This window comes from Rana temporaria, chromosome 1 (assembly GCF_905171775.1).
Source record: "Rana temporaria chromosome 1, aRanTem1.1, whole genome shotgun sequence".
NCBI lineage: Eukaryota > Metazoa > Chordata > Amphibia > Anura > Ranidae > Rana > Rana temporaria.
Genome location: NC_053489.1, coordinates 172,149,536 through 172,167,663, shown reverse-complemented (window position 1 = coordinate 172,167,663; position 18,128 = coordinate 172,149,536). Strand labels below are relative to the sequence as shown.

Here is an 18,128-nt window from a genome sequence, read left to right as displayed (position 1 = left end):
GCACTCATTAGTTTGTTCTGATGGGGGGAGGGGAGAGATCGCCCCTGTCATTACACAAAGGCACAGCGGGGGGGGGGCATAATAACATTGAATGTGAGTACGGCGATCTGTCAGTTGTCTCATTCAGATGGGTTTAAGAACGTTACTTGTGTACCAGGCTTAAAGTGGAAATAAACGCCCATACATGACTTGTACCTATGGGTAAGCCTATAATAAGACTTGTGTAAAGGTCCATCAGCGCCGCAGAAAAAATGCTACTTGCAAAATAAATTAAGATTAAATTATTGTGAAAGTGTGCAAAATATTATAATTGAAAATAAATTATCTGCAGCTGCTGAACACTCTCAGTGTATCACTTCGCCATCAGAAATATTTAAACTCTTATGTGACTTTAAAAAACTAAATCTCAAAACAGTGACAAATATAACCATAAAATTTCCATAAATCAGAATAAAATAAAAGTTCATATATATATTTATCAACTTCTGTAACTTCTGTAATTTGATTGCTGTGAACAAATATTCCACCACTGTGCTTCTACCACACTTATCTCCACTCCGATATCACTTCGCTTGCTCCAGCCTGTTGTTCAATATTGATATCTCTCTCAGGATATGGTTCGTGTTCATACAAATACAAATGCAAGAAACAGAGTGCTCTCCATTCCACTAATTTATTCCAAATTCCCCTTAAAATATTGCACTTACCGTGATAAGCGATTTTATCTTTTTATTCTTGTATTACAAGACATCCACTCGCTCACCACTCTGATGGTGTGACATCACGGGCTCGGCTCCTCCCCACTATGCGCGTATCACCTTACAATTGGGCTTTCTCAATATATGTATCTACTGAGAAAGCCCAATCATAAGGCGATACGCATGTAGAGGGGAGGAACTGAGCCTGTGACGTCACGCCATCAGCGCGGTGAGCAAGCAGACGTCTTGTAATACTGTGATAAGCGATTTTATCTTTTTATTCTTGTAAGTGTAATATTTTAAAGGGAATTTGGAATAAAGTAGTGAAATGGAGAGCACTATGTTTCTTGCATTTGTATTTGCATGAACACTAACAATATCCTGAGGGGAAATATCTTGTCTGTGAGTTGTCTAAAGCCTCTAAACACGATCAGTCCATCCGATGAGAGTGGTCTGAAGGATAACCGATGAAGCTAACTGATGGTCCGTTGCGCCCACACACCAAAAAAAAATCGATCGTGTCAGAACCAGTGGCGGCCCCGCCCCCCTCCTGTAGTCACCAAAAAAAAAAAATGAAATACATTTTTTTTTTAAACGGCGCCTTTAAGAAAAAAATAAAATTCATTTTTTTTTTCGTTTTTAAGTTCACTTGGGCGCTGGTCACCAGTGCCCTATGGGAAGCACCACGTCAATGCAATCACGAGATTGCAGACGTGGTGCTTCATTTGCGGGCTTTTAACCCGCCTTCGGGCGCAATGCAAACCGCCGATTAGCTTCCGCCCGTATAATCACTATGGGCGCTGGGCAGGAGCATTGTTGTTTGCATCGTAGCTGTTACTTCCGGGTTTTGTGGAATAGACAAACCGGAAGTGATGTCACTTCGGCAGATCAGTTCTTTGCATGGCCCGAGCGGAGCTGAAAGCAAGGTAAGAAGACAGAGAGAGCCACACTTACCATGCTAAGATAGTTTGTCCTTGCTAGATCGACCCCACATCCCACTCTGATCACCAATGACTGTCTGTGCAGTTTTCTGTACAATAGTCCTCCGGCTCCAGGCTGTCCACTCCTGATTCAGATGTATTTAGTATTATTTGTGCAAGGCAAGGGGTGTGTGCATGTTCCTGACCTGTATAACCAACACATGCTTCTTGGGCCAACTCTCAGCAGGCTGGTGCTGTGCAATGCATTCACCTGATCTTCCCAGGAAAGGATGGAGAACTACAAATACCAGCATGTTATTGTATATGGCTCCAAGGTGGATGGGTGTCCAGGTGTTTTCCTAGAATGCAGATTTGTACGATTTACAGGGTGTAGAATGCATATTTGTGCGATTTACAGGTTGCAGATATGTGCGATCTACAGGTTGTAGAATGCAGATATATGTGATTTACTAACATTTTTTTCATTTGTTTGCGCGATCTGTAAGGCTGCGCTATATACCATGATCTGTGATGCTGGGGCTGTATACTCTGTCCTTTGATTCTGGGGCTGTATACTCCTGACACTGAGTGGAATAAGGGGAAGGAGTGGGTGGATTCTAAAGGGGTGTGGCTTATGAGAAGTGGGAGGGGCCAAACGTGGAGGGACGGGGTCTTGCGCCCCCTCATCCTAAATCTTCACCAGCCGCCACTGGTCAGAACGCGGTGACGTAAAACACAATGACGTGCTGAAAAAAACGAAGTTCAATGCTTCCAAGCATGCGTCGACTTGATTCTGAGCATGCGTGGATTTTTAACCGATGGTTGTGCCTACCAACGATCGGTTTTGACCTATCAGTTAGGAATCCATCGGTTAAATTTAAAGCAAGTTTGCTTTTTTTTAACCGATGGTTAAATAACCTATGGGGCCCACACACGATCAGACCGTTGTCCTCTGGTTAACCTATCGTGTGTACGAGGCCTAAGCGAGATATCAGTATTGAACAACAGGCTGGAGCAAGAGAAGTGATATCGGAGTGGAGAGAAAGGAGGGAGCTTTCATTCAGAGCTTTTTTGTCTCATTGTTGAGGTGAGCAAGCATAACAGCTGGTGGAGGTGTGCGCAGCTTATTATATCCATGAAGTGTGGTAGAAGCACAGTGGTAGAATATTTGTTAACAGCAATCAAGAAATTACAGTTGATAAATATATATATGAACTTTTATTTTATTCTGATTTATGGAAATGTTATGTTTATATTTGTCACTGTGTTGAGATTTATTTGTCTATAATAAGACTTGCCTATTGGTACCTTAAATATCTCCTAAATGTGCACCGTTTAGGAGATATTTACTGTACATGGAGCCAGTGACATTCTTCAGCGTTCTGTGCTGTAAACGGTGGCTCCAGCGCGCATGCACGTGAGTGATGTAATTGCGGCTCTGTCCACTCACACAGCCGGAGTCCGCTAACCCCAAAAAAAAAAATGAAAATGGAAGCTCTGTCAGCGATGACAGCTCGCTGCTGGAAGGGCTTCATTCTAAGGTAAATTTCACACAATGTGCTAGTATCAAACAAGCTTTACCTTTGTTTGGGGACATTGAAAGAAATTCTAGGATTTTTTTTTGTTTATAGATTAGAGATTAGATAATGCTTTAGAGCTAATACTACTTTTAACATTACTGTTAATTGATGTTTTCAAGGTCAAGGGGAGAATACCACTCAGCCAGACCAACAATCATACGGTAAGTAAATAACTTTGAAAACTAATTTAAACGTGCATAAAAAGTATTACAGTGATTTGTCTTTTATGTGACAGATTAGTAGTTAGAAACATAATTAATTCTGACTAAAATGCTTTCTCTGGGAGTGTGGATTGTGATTATTGCTATGGAAACCAGGGCTAATTTAATTTTTTCAATGGACCTGTAAGTGTATAACTTGCACAGCAAACAGAAACATTTAATGCACATCCTTTTACAGAGGAATGGTCTAATCCCTTAAACCCATTTCTGCTCTGGTGTTCTGTACGCAGTTAAAAGGTGACATTGCTCATACACAGTAAAAGCTGCACATCTGATTCCCATGTGCATAATTTGTGAATGATGAGAGACAATCGGAGAAATTGGTTTTTGGATTCGGATACCAATCAGGGCCTCTATTCACATGCAATCATCAACATATAGCAATTTGCAAGGCAAAAGAGGAATTTAAAAATAAGAATCAGGAATGCTTGAGTTGGACATCTGTTCTGTCGTCAGTATGGTGTATAGTTGTACACGAGATACAATTTCCATAGTGATGATGCTCTGCCACTCCTATAATTATATTTTACCTTTTATTATTCATTCATTTGCACTACAATGTTTGTCTACAACTCTACATATTCTGCATAAAGAATGGTAAAATTCTAAACTACAGTTAAGGGAACAAGCTGAAAATTTAGTATAGAATTCAAGAACATAAAAAAATAAAAATAAAATACAGTTTTAAAAGGTAAGCTCAAGTCAGGCCTGCTCAGGGCTTTTCATTTTCACCATTCTACTGCTTGTATGCCTAGCTGAATCCTTATACTTGTCTGTTACCTCTTCTTCTGACTTCAAAAATGTAGGTCATTGTGTTTAAAGGAAACAAATTTACGATATCCTTATAAATAATGTTCTCTGTGGGTGCTAATCATTGAGGCTGGGTTTACATATATGTGAGTGTGACCGGCTTTCAATGGAGCCGGTTCACACATGTCTGGGGCAGCTGTGGTGCGAATTTTAAAACTGTCCTGTGCTTTTTTGGGTCCGGTTCAGGTGCGAATTCAGGGAACAATTTGCACCTGAACCGGTAAACACAAATGCACAGGACACCAGGCTGCAAACCACAGCCAGACCTGTGTGAATCCAGTCTTACAAAATAACTTTGAATGTATAGTTTGGAATTGCATACTGTATGTACAGGAGAACAGCAATATCTGCTTATTACATATACACGCTTTGCTGTATTACAAAAAGACCCTATAAACTGGTATTGAGGACTTTAACGGTACCACATAAGTAAAACATTTAAAAAAAAAATTCAAGTCGTTTAAAAACATTACAACATATATTCAAGACAAAGACATAACACACAATTCCATATATTTAAGAATTATTTGTTCTACACAGTACAAAATTGAATCATCAACCTTGTGGGATTCAGGTGATGAATGGCTTGCTGTGACTTTCGACGCAGTTGCATATCACGGGTCCCTGCCTTCAGGAAAGCAAATGACAGTCAAGCTCTAAAATAAAACCTTTACCTAACAATTTTATTACTATCATTAAAAGCGAACGTGTAAAGTCTCAAAAGGTAGGCACTCCACATACCTCAGTGGATATAGATATACACAGTATCTAACATTATATTATCCTATGACCAGCTGTTACCAACTTCCTTGATTGGTGGAGTAGTCCAAACCAAAGCGTCATCCATGGGTCATCCAATCTTAGACCTCCAACTTGTGTATTGTGATAAATTATCTACAACAACAAATATCCTGTGATGATATTAAAGGGGTTGTAAAGGTAAAAAAAAAATCCTAACTAGCTTCCTTCACCTTAGTGCAGTCCTCCTTCACTTACCTCATCCTTCGATTTTGCTTTTAAATGTCCTTATTTCTTATGAGAAATCCTCACTTGTCACCTGTTCTTCTGTCTGTAACTTAACACTGTAATGCGACAATTTCTCCCTGGTGTGTAGAAAGCCTCTTGAGTGGGAGGGGGCGAGCAGGAGTGTCAGGATGCCCACTAACACACAGGTCCTTTCTCTATCTGCAAAGTAGATAGCGTCCTGACCCTCCTGCTCGCCCCCTCCCCCTCAAGAGGCTTTCTCCACACCAGGGAGAAAGCCTTGCATTACTGTGTGTAGTTACAGACAGAAGAACAGAAAGTGAGGATTTCTCAGAAGAAAAAAAGGACATTTAAAAGCAAAATGGAAGGATGAGGTAAGTGAAGGAGGACTGCACTAAGGTAAAGGAAGCCATTTAGGGGGAAAACAATTACCTTTACAACCCCTGTAAGGCTAAACTAATGGGTGGGTGTGAGTATGGAATGTGGGGGGGGAGCAAAAATGTAATTCTTTAGGGCTATTTCTGATATTCCTATAATGTAGGAAGCCCTTATTATTTCCCAATACACTCCTACTCCCCAATGTGAGAAAAGAAAAAGCGGGTCATCCAGAGTACATATGATAAAATGTATTCAAAGGTACTTGATACACAGCCCCCCTCCTATGAGCTCCACCCAAAGCCTGATATCAACATATGTATTCAGGGAGGGAAAGAGGAATATGAGATAATGCCCCTGTTACCTGGTATATCAGATCAATGCAAAAGTCCAAGCTTGCTAAGTGGACCTGGAGTAGTGGATCGGCTGGTAAAATAAGGAGGGATGAGCCGGTCAGTGTCCCCCCTTCCTTCCCTGGTGTTAGCAAGACTATGCAGCTCCTAAGACTAATAAATCAACCAGATCTATAAGTAGGGAAGGGGGAGAAGGTGGACAGTTATTTTTCTGTGTGGCATTCTATCTAATTGGATACACCTGTGTGTGTTAACATATCATCAGGATGGTGTGTTGGGAATGCAGCCATTCCAATAGGTGATGCCGCACATGTGTGACCACACTGTCATCCAAAGGTGTCCGCTGGGCACTGATGGAATCCACAGCCACCCCTGTCATGCATGCATGGCTGCAATACCAAACCAAGACTCCAACACCCCAGAGCAAACTGTGCATACCTTAGCCAGCCATCTGCCCACCGGGGAACACGCATAAACGCCTCCTGCGCTGCCGCCACATCATAAAAGACATCAGCGGCGCATGGCCAGGTACTGTATTTGTGTACGCGCTGGAGCGACTTTCCTTGCAATGTTACAAGTCTGTTTTCTGTTGGTAAAACAACCCCTATGAGTCAACCAATTCATAGAGTACTGTGGGTCTGATACCTTCTCTCACTAGTTATGCTGTTAGGTTGAGTCAATGTAGTAGATAATCTACCCTTGCTCTATTGGCGAATCTGCAAGTTTCTTCATTTAATAAAAAGAAATAAGAAAGCACTTAAAGCTTTATAAAAAAAATGACTGCAGCGATCAACATTGTTCTCTGAAAATGTATTATATTGCTACAGTATATGTTGCCTGTAATAAACACTCCTTTCTAAAAATCTGCTGCAGCCTTGCCTATACATACACCAAAAGGTTTATCAGAGTGCTTCTGGAAAGAATTTCAGGGGTAGATCCACAAAGAAATTACGCCGGCGTATCTATTGATACGCCGGCATAATTTCAAAATTCCCGCGTCGTACATTGTTTTGAATCCTCAAAACAAGATACGACGGCATCTCGGCTAGATCCGACAGGCGTACGTTTTCGTACGCCGTCGGATCTAAGATGCAATTTTTCGGCGGCCGCTAGGTGGCGTTCCCGTTGTAATCCGCGTTGAGTATGCAAATGAGCTATTTACGGCCATCCACGAACGTACGTCTCCCCGTCGCTTTTTTTCCCGTCGTTTGCATTCGGCTTTTTCCGGCGTATAGTTAAAGCTGCTGTAATGAGGCGTACTCAATGTTAAGTATGGCCGTCCCTCCCGCATACAATTTTGAATTTTTTACGTAGTTTGCGTAAGTCGTTCGCGAATAGGAATTTGCGTAGAATGACGTCACTGTCGTAAGCATTGGAGGGTTCAGGTTTAATTTCGAGCATGCGCACTGGGATACCCGCAGTTCCAAAAAAAGTTGTTTACGTCGGGTCACGACGTATTGGCATAAAACACGCCCCCATTAGATCCATTTGAATTCTGCGCCCTTACGCCGTAACTTACGGCGCAAATTCGTTGAGGATTCAAACCAAAGCAAAGTAAGTTACAGCGGCGTAGCGTATCTTACATACGCTGCGCCCGGCGCAGATGTATGTGGATCTGCCCCTCAGTCTCTTGTCAATAAAGTAATATTAAACAGTCAGAGCATTTTTCATTTTTGCACTTGGGTCCACCAAAAACACTTTCACATTAAATAGGGTTACATGTTCAATTATGCTTTGCGCCTTGTCCACAATGTGCATGCATGTCTTGTCTGCTTCTGAGTAATGAGCTGCCTGTTTACGTTGATGGACAGAGCACTGGCAAGTAGGAAAGTAGTCCCAGCAGGCAGCAAGCTATACTGGAGTTTAAAGGGCCCTTGCAAGCCACTATAACAATACTTTATGCAGAAATTAAGCGGATAGGAATTTTAATGCTGAGTTTAAAAAAAAGTACAGGCTGCAATGAAAAATGGAACTGGAAGCAATAGAGGAGTTTCGGTATATTACAATTTTTTTGTTGCAAGAGGAGAATTTTATTACACTATTATTTTGCTTCACAGTACATGGAAATTGTATACGTTAACATTTCCTGATGCTTGGTCTCACCAAGGATAAAAGCCATGAAGAGTTAGAAAGGAGGACAGTGGGCTACACAAGATGAATGCTAGGATGAAAAGATCTCCCTTGTATACAGGTTAGGCCTCCTGAGAAAGTTCAAAGTATGTAACTTTCCTGGGGGCGGGGGGGGGGGGGGGGTTGGCGGTACTGATAATCAGTGCCGATCCTGACCTCCCTGGGGCCCTAAGCAAAATTGCATGTCACATTAAAGTTGGGAAGCGGGATGGTGGGGGGGGGCTGCCGAAGATGACATGTCACATTAAAGTTGAGAAGCGGGGGCCAAATTACCAGGCGGGGCCTCTAGTAATTTGGGGGGCCCTCCGCAGCCTTGCAGGGGCCCTAAGCGGCTTGCATAGTGAGCCTATAGGGCGGATCGGCCCTGCTGATAATGCATGTTACTGCAAAGCTCTTGAGTAAGTCTCCAATCTGTATCCATGAATGACACACATGTAGAATCATAATGGAAACACTTGTTGGAATTAACCTGGATTAACAGAACAGAACAAACTGCACTCCTGTGATCCATAGGAGAAGTAGGTACAAAAAAAGATTTGGCCTTACTTCTCCTTTAAGAGAAGGGATTGCTAAATCTTTGAAGGATGTGGGTAGGCGATGATATAATTTAATTGAGGGGATGTACAGCGTATGTTCAGGTGGTGCAGGGATGAAGATTTCCTACCAAGGACTGACCCCTTTTATTACTATCTATATTGATAGACCTGAGTAGAGACCCATTACATATAATTCCTGGAGGCTTAATTGTGTATTTGATGAAGGGAAGTTCTTGTTGCAGAGATCTGGTGACTGATGTCAGAGATTGTTTGCGTCTGGTTTCTAGCGATTGTAGTCTTCAGATGGCTTTGGGGATATCTTTATTTTTCTTTTTTGAGGCAGGCCCCAGGCTGGATGAAAACCACCCTTTCTGATTAGAGTGGGAGAGGTGTGGTGTTGGCTTCATGGTCAACTAGAAAAATGGTGATAGTGGTTAATACTGTTTGGTAGCAGACAGAGGGGATTATTTACTAAAGGAAAATCCACTTTGCGCTACTAGCGCACTGCCAGTGCACTTGAAAGTGCACTGAGAGTGCACTTGGAAGTGCAGTCGCTGTAGATCCGAGGGGGACATGCAAGGAAAATAAAAAACAGCATTTTAGCTTGCACATTATTGGATGATACAATCAGCAGAGTTTCCCCTCCTTTCAGATCTACCCTTTAGATTTACAGCGACTGCAATTCCAAGTGCACTTTCAGTGCAATTTCAAGTGCACTTGCTGTTCATTTGTAGTGCAAAGTGGATTTGCCTTTCCTAAATAACCCCCAGGCTGGATTCACACTTGTGTGGTGCGAATTTCAGCTCTCTTATCTCTATGCAATTCGCATAGGTGTGAACCCGGCCCCAGAGTCTTCCAGGAGGGTCTCATTAAGGTGCCATGTCCACTCCAGAAATGGAAAAGGGGGTATATGAGCATGATATGGCTAACGCTGAACTTTTCATGTATTCAATTGCAAAGTGGATTAATCAATAAAATACTTTTCACATTAATTAAAAGGGCCTAAAAAACACAAAAACAAAAACACCTCTCTATTGACATGCTTAATATGATCTTGGAGCCTGGGATAAGATCCCAACTATCAGGTACATGATGGAGGTTTCTGGTGTTAGAAAATGCAGACACTCCATTATCTTCCATCAGTTACAGGTAGATATGGTAGATTTGCATTAAAGTAAGAGGACCAGTAAAAACCCTGCAGAGAAGCTTAGCTTGTACATGCCTCCCCCATGTCGGTATATAATCATAAATTGTACAGACAAACAAGGTTTTTGAAATAAACACTCTGTATTTGTATTCAGTTGACCATTTTTAAAATATACCAGATAAAGCTGCTATTTTATACAATTATGTAGGGTGGAAGGAAAGAAAGCTACTGTTTATATAACATACATTTTCCATAAAAATTACTCTCAAATTAATTTAAGTGCGCACAAGCACAATGTAATTGCCATGATTTTGGAAAATTGCTCAGAGCTGAGTGCCCCTGGGTCCATACTCCCCAGGGGGATCAGCAAGTGGCAACTTCCCAACTGTGTAAAGTGGTCTACAAGAAGGCTGGCAGGCGGAGGTTATAAAAAAATGCAAAATGCCAAATACAGCAGCCTGGAGTTTGTTTACATGCCGTTGCTGCTGCCACCATACTAACATGATAACTTTAAACTACTTTTCAGGGCTCTGATTTGCCTTCACATAGGGGTCATTTACACCAGATGCATTGAGGAGACCCAGTTTAAGAACACAGAGAAAATAATTGTTTTCTATGTGTCCTGTTCACTCCCTACAGGTGCTTTAGTGTGGTTTAAAAAAACATGTCTGCATTTTTACACAAAGCAACACAGAGCGATGGGTTACAATGCACATTAACACATTTTTAAAGTTTAATTAAAGGGGTTGTAAAGGTAAAAAAATGTTTTCCTAAAAAGCTTCCTTTACCTTAGTACAGTCCTCCTTCACTTACCTCATCATTCGATTTTGCTTTTAAATGTCATTATTTCTTGTGAGAAATCCTCACTTCCTGTTCTTCGGTCTGTAACTCTACAGAGTAATGCAAGGCTTTCTCCCTGGTGTGGAGTGTTGTGCTCCCTTGAGGGGGTAAGCAGGAGAGTCAGGACGCCCACTAACACACAGCTCCTTTCTCTATCTGCAATGTAGAGAGTTTCCTGACTCTCCTGCTCGCCCCCTCCCCCTTCAAGGGAGGGGGCGAGCATGACACTCCACACCAGGGAGAAAGCCTCGCATTACTGTGTGGAGTTACAGACAGAAGAACAGGAAGTGAGGATTTCACAGAAGAAATAAGGACATTTAAAAGCAAAATCGAAGGATGAGGTAAGTGAAGGAGGACTGCACTAAGGTAAAGGAAGCTATTTAGGGGGAAAACAAATCCTTTACAACCCCTTTAAGTGCTTATTTTGTGAAATTTTAATAAAGTTAAAAGAAGGGAAAAAGGTAATAATGCATCACACCAAGCTACATAACGCACACCAGCATGCTCGTGTTATACACAACCTAACGTGGGACCATGGTGTGCATGGGCCCTTACTGTCTTGGTGACAATTTTTTAATCACACAGAAAGTGAGGGAACTGGCAGGGTTTTAGCCTTCTTCAAGTCTACTAGAAAAAAAATTGTATTACTGTCTGTGTTGATTTTCACTCACTTCCTGTCTGAGAAAAACATTCATACTGAGAGAGTAATGCCGCGTCCACACCATCACTTTATGTGATGAAAAAAAACGACACTTTCTGTGAAGTAAAAAATGACGTTTTTGAAACTTCAATTTTCAAAGACGAAGTTGCCTACACACCATCGTTTTCTCACAATGATCTTGCAAAGCGAGGTTACGTTCCACCACGTTTTACCATTGAAGCTTGCTTCATAAGTAGCTTCTGGGCATGCGTGGATGAAAAAACGTCTTAGAAAACGACGTTTTTTGCTACACACGGTCAATTTCTGTGAAGTAAAAAGTGCACTTTTGAAAAACGACACATAAAATTGAAGCATGCTTCAATTTTTTTTGGTCGTTTTTTACAAGACATAAAACGACGTTTTCCCCCACACACAGTCAATTAAAGTGACGTTTTTAAAAACGTCATTTTTTTTCATCACATAAAGTGATGGTGTGTACGCGGCATTAAGAGATTGTAAATTTGTGTAATGGTGCCCTAAATACCTGTGCAAACTTGACAATGGGCCATATTCTCAAATAATTTACGCCGACGTATCAGCAGATACGGCGGCGTAACGTAAAGGACATACGTTCCGCCGCCTCAGATCTTTAAGAATATGCCTGAATGATTCTAATCCTTCCCTATTCCAAACCACCAAAAAAAAAGTTTTAGCTGGACATCTTAGGCCCCGTACACACCATAGAATCCATCCGCAGATAAATCCCAGCAAATGGGTTTCAGCGGATAGATCCTATGGTGTGTACACGCCAGCAGATCTGTTTCCGCGGATATATCTCCCCTGGGATGGATTCCAGCAGATCGAATATTCGCTGACATGCAGAACATATCCATCTGCTGGAGTCCATCCCAACGGATGGATCCGCTGGTCTGTATAGACTCACCGGATCCATCCGTCCGAAGGGATCTCCGCATGCGTCGTAATGATTCGACGCATGCGTGGAATTCCTTATATGACAGCGTCGCGCACGTCGCCGCATCATAATCGCGGCGACACGTCATCGCCAGAGGATTTCGGCGCGGATTTCAATGCGATGGTGAGTACACTCCATCGCATTAAAATCTGCTGAAATCCTCGAGAGGATTTATCCGCGGAAACGGTCCGCTGGACCGTATCCGCGGATAAATCCTCCCGTGTGTATGGGGCCTTAGTGTATAGTCCCAAAACGCACTAAAAGTGCATACATATACATGATCCTGAGGACAAACACCACCGTGATGTGACAAGTATTTCCACACTGAAGTGACAACCCTCCACCGAGATATGAGGCCGCTTACCAGAGGGCAAGCTTAATTTTCAGTTGGCTATAGCCCAACGCGGCCTTTATTTAAATGGACTGCGGGGGGAGACAAATTCCCGGGGAAGAACTTCCGGCGCAATCTCAGGCTCATCCAGATATATGGGTAGAAAAAGGGTGCACAATAGTGTAATTCCGTAAAACGTACTTTTTTTTAAAAAGCATATATTGTACTTACAAGAGCAGATAAAAACATGCAGCGTAGAAAACAAAGTGCCGGTCGGCAACTAGCAGAGCCCTTCCTCCTTAGTGTGGTGACATCACTGCACGTCCTCCCAGACGTGTTTCGTCATTACTCAAACGTTTTCAATGGGACTTTTTTGGACTTGCTTAATATTCACAATTGAAATTTTAATTATAATTTATTTAATTTTAAAATTGTTTTGGGGCAGCTTTTCTTTTCTTTGTATTCCTGGTTCTGTGTATCGCACGCAAGCTGCTGCCTTTTATGTTTATTTTTATTTTCTTTCATCTTTATGTGTAATTAGCGCAGTTTTTCTTGTTTTTCTTTAGCTGGACATCTACTTAAAGAACAGCATATTAAATATTTAGGATTCACTGCATGAGCACACATATAAAATACACTTGTGTATGCTTTACAGCATCTTCTAGCTCTCAAGATGACATTCAAGATTAAATATCAGTAAGATGATTCATAGGAACAGGTTCTTCTACCTTATCTGAGCGATCACATCATTTGATGTCTTTATTATGTCCTTTTTTTTTTAAATATCCTCTATATCTATCTTCCGTAGTTAACCCTTTAGTTATACAAAAAGAACTCTCATGAACTTTAAAAATAAAAAACATGAAATACAGATCCATACATGTATGCCTAAAAGTTTGCCTCTCCAATGAACTGCTATTGAATTGTAAAGAAAATCCTTTATTTAGACATTACTTTCCAGCTTCTCTGCTCCTCTCCTGAAAGAAGAGTTCTTCATGGCCAATACTAATGTTGAGCTCAGGCAGAACTCAGTTGTCATGAATTGGACACACTGATGATGATTGACAGAGCTTGTCACTGGAACGAATGAAGAGGGTCCACCCTTGAAACCAGTCATCAGTAATACATGCTAGAGACAGTGGCTGCATGCTCCCTAACAGGATCTTCTACAGGCATTTCTTCTGTGCAGTAAATGCCGCGTACACACCATCACTTTTTGAGATGAAAAAAAAACAAAATTTTTTAAAACGTCATTTAAAATTACCGTGTGTGGGGAAAACTTTGTTTTATGTCTTCTGAAAAACGACAAAAAAAAAATTCGAACATGCTTCAATTTTTTGTGTCGTTTTTTGTGTCATTTAAAATGATAGTGTGTGGGCAAAACAACGTTTAAAACAACGTTTTTAAACCCGCTCATGCTCAGAAGCAAGTTATGAAGTGAGCTTGAATGGAACAGAGTGCCGTCGTACGTGCTGAACGTAACCACGCTTTGCTAGAGCATTTTGAAAAAATGATAGTGTGAATGCTACGTCGTTTTTGAAAATGAAGTTTCAAAAACATTGTTTTTTAACATCACATAAAACGTCATTTTTTTTCATCACATAAAACGACCGTCTGTACGCGGGAAAAGGGTTGAGCAGGTCTCTTCCTGGATGCCATTTTATGTGATATAGCAAGTCTATAAAGAACATTTGTGACTAACAAATTCTATTAGTTTTAATAAAGGTTATATGAAGGTGTCCATATAATGTTTGTGCACTTTCTTTTTTGTCATCAGAGGTTATTAATGGCTAGACATCAAAGTCAAATTTAGCAGCATCAGTTAACATAACAATACCTTTTACCAGGGTTGTTTTTTCTCAAAGAGTAGAAGCAGGACCCCCCCTTTCTCACGCACCCTTAATCTCTGCTCCCTTAATTGAGTTTAATGGAAAGTCTAGATACCTTTTCCATTAAGGTAAGATTGCCAATATAAAATAAGGAGTGATTATGCTGACCCACTAGCTTTAATTCATTGTGAGATATTTTTGGATGAGAGATCAGCAGATGTCATGCCTTTACTATGGTGTGATTTTCAGGTAAAGTGACCAACTATGTTAATAACAACCCCCCCCCCCACCCCCCCATTTACCCCTGCTGATCCCCATTCACCTCTGTTGATAGTTTCTCTCTTCCCCATGCTTCCTCACTACCCCTATTCATTTGTCAGAGCTCCATCCATCTAGGGTACCATCTGCCCTTTCGCCCCTTAAAGAGCAGCACTGTGGCCTGGGCAGCCAATTGCCAGGTTAGATCCTGTCACACGGGAGAGCAAGGAAGGTTATTAACCTGTGTAAACTCTAAAGATGACTGACATGAAGCTTACACAGGTATTGGATTGATGGCTCCAGCAAGTAACCAGTGCTGTGGGGAAGTACAGAGAAGATAAGTATTAGCAGGAGAGAGTGGATTTGGTCAGTTTGCTCTGTATGGCCAATGAGAAGGCTAAATCCACCTTCTTGCACCCATATTCAGGGTATACCATGTAAAATTGTGCCAAGCCCCCAGGAGATTTCTTAAAAAAATTAGAAATTTACTGTTTTCCTCACTGGTCTCAGCCTGGCTTTCAGCTAGCACCTCATTTGGCGAAATGGAGATCTTTTACTCAAGCCACAGCTCATTGGTTCTGACTCTAAGCCAATCAGAGCTCTGCAAACAGGCTGTACAGAGCATTCTGCAAAGTACTATCTATAGACCAAGCAAGCACAAATACTCCCTAAATGGAGGTTTGCAGGCCACTTAATTTTATTTATTACTTGGGTTAATAGTTTTCATCTCTGCATTGAATGGCTGTTTTTGGTGCAACGTGACCCAATGTTTGATCATTGGGTTATCCCTATCACATTCCTTTCTGTTCATTAATTAAGCAAATCTGTATGACAGGTTATCTCATCTTTGTAAGCGGTAGGTTATATACTCATATGTGGTAAATTAATAAAAGGGCACCATGCTGTAATAATCCAATCAATTTTCTCCTCACTGTTGTCAGATCAGTTAAATGATTTTTGATTGACTAATAAGAGTAACTGCACTTTGCAAATTAACATTGTTATTTGCCTTGCTATAAACGTGTTTATATTATTTAATGTTGATATAGCTCATTGCAGTTTTATCAGGGGTCAAGGAACCTTTGGTTTTACAGACATCCAGCGGGAAAATCTGTTAATGATGTCTATCATATCAGTGCCATGTGTAAAGCCAGCAATCAGTGTTTATATCATAGCTCAGAATTTCTCTCTAGAGAATTAGACAGCTGTTCCATTGCTCCAGTAAGCCTTTTGGAATGACTTGTAGAATGTACAAACTGTTACTGGCTAGTTTTGGATTGATTCATGGTGTATTTGGCAAGATGTTATTAGGAAATGTGCTGCATTAGTGAAGCTAAAATAAATTTGTCTACCTTCAGGCACTGAATCAGCTGCAGCTCAGTCGGCAAGAGGGAGCTGCCCTCCACCTACGCGTAAGCAATCCGAGACGAGAATGGCCCCAAGTGGTGGAGATTATGCTGGAGCTGACCAAGAGGGAAGAGATTATTCTTACAGCACTGCAGACAGCGACGTGAACAGAAGCCCTGGAGGTTTGCCAATCTCTTTATTTCTGCTCAGGGATTACATGTGATTACTTGATGCTTTAAAGCGGGAATTAAAAAAGTTTGACTTGGCTGTAAAAACATTTATAAAAGTACCACATAGGCCTATGTGCTGCATGACTGTTTATGTTAAGGGAATTTTGATTTATGGCTAATCTAATAGGGTCCAGTCTCTTTTTACGGGTTCATAGAATGCATGACTATTTTTAGACGGTTAGTGATGAGATACAGTAGATGCCAGTTATCCTACTGCACAAGCAACCTACTACTGACCACTAATACCTTTAAAGTGTTATTAAACTCACAAAAAGTAGTACTTATGGAAATAGTGGCCCCTCCTCAAGAGCATACAAGAAAGTTTGTGTGTGCACTCCCTGCCTGGAAGTTGTTGGAAGGGTTGATACTGAGGAGGAATGATAATAGATCTGGAGGGGGGGGGGGGGCTTTACAATGGTAATTAAAATATTTTGACACATTTAATAACAGAAAGAAAGTCATTTATAGAAAAAGATATTAAATATGTAGCCAAATCTTGACAAATTACTAAGAATTTAATACTAATTTAAGGACCTTTCCATCCTGGGGATATAGTCTGTGTGACTTCTTCATAAACCCCCAGGATTCCTTATGCCAGGTTATGGGCAGTATGACTACTTTTAGCCTATCTGTACTAGTTATTGCTTTGTAGTACTGTTATAAAGAAGTCATTTCTTGGTTTTTATGACTAACATAAATGTTGTGGAACTTGCTTATCCAGGTTCCTGCATTGTGAAACTATAACCAAGCTAGCATATAGATGCAAGAGTGATTATTAGACTTAATTTTAAGGGTTAATTCCCTAGTTATTTTCTTAGGTACTTATAGTAATTTCTTGAGAAAGAATTGGACATCTCTATGATCTGTCTTTATATATAAATTGATTATATTTCATAAATTATAACCTGTATATCTAATTTTAAAGTGATACTTTCATGTACGTTGGCCCATGAATGGACAGGCTACCTGTGTACCTGTGTAGCCTTTCTATTACGTAAAAGATCAAAAGACCTATCGGGGTATAGGAAGTGACGGAGAAATAGGAGGTAACAAAACCCAGATTATTTGAACCCTGGTAAAGACAAAAAGATGATTAACTGTTTACAGACTTTAGGATTGGGTTGGACCGTACTGGTAACACCATGTTAAAACAAAACTAAAGTGTAGAAAACAAAAGGTTTGCAAGCAGGCAGAATCTTTAACGACTTTCTCTTCTGCTATAAAACAAACTTACCTGCCTGTTTGCAATCTTATTTAGAATGTACCCTGAACTGTGCATGCGCAGCTCAGTATACATTCTTGGCATCCCTTGATGCTGTCATGAATGACCTCCTGTGCATGCCAAAGACTTGCAACATGCCATGTTGTTAGGCATTAATAAAGATGCTTTTCTGCATTTTGGTAATAGGGAAATTGGTTTGTTGTAAATCTATACCTATGATAACCTTATCATTATTCCTAGGTAAGAAAAGTATGGGTGCTACTAGCAAGAAATCATTTTCAGCAATGTGATGTGCTGCAATGTTTACTTACCAAAGATGCTTGAGTGAACAGTTGGTGCACTAATTAGAATCCATTTACATGCCGTGTATTGTCCCCGGGTAGTTGGGTACATCATAACCTTGTCTGCAGCTTGTTTATGTCACTTATCTCTGATGTAGTACTAGCCAAACTGCAAAGTCACCCTGCCTAAATGACACTTTCTGTTAAATGTATTGTTGGGAGATATACAGTATATTATGTTTTTGCTTCAGATTCATAATAATCATTCCATGCTATGTTTACCCTAATCCATTTTCTGTAGAAAGAATAATACGGATAGTTTAGCATATTAAAATGAACATAGTGAATAATCTAAACACATTTCTGGAGCAAAGAAATAATTTAATTGCATTGAAATGGATGTCTCTAAAGCTCTAATATGAT

The 18,128-nt window shown here is 40.7% G+C and overlaps 1 protein-coding gene across 2 annotated transcripts in view; it reads left to right on the top strand.

Moving 5' to 3' along the window:
* Positions 1 to 18,128, top strand: part of RPH3A (rabphilin 3A) — a 373,169-nt gene that overhangs the window by 251,658 nt on the left and 103,383 nt on the right. For both annotated transcript variants that reach the window (XM_040346131.1, XM_040346123.1), the window contains 2 exons: positions 3,318 to 3,359; positions 15,984 to 16,154. In XM_040346131.1, coding sequence (XP_040202065.1) covers positions 3,318 to 3,359; positions 15,984 to 16,154 — 213 coding nt within the window. The remainder of the gene's footprint in view (positions 1 to 3,317; positions 3,360 to 15,983; positions 16,155 to 18,128) is intronic.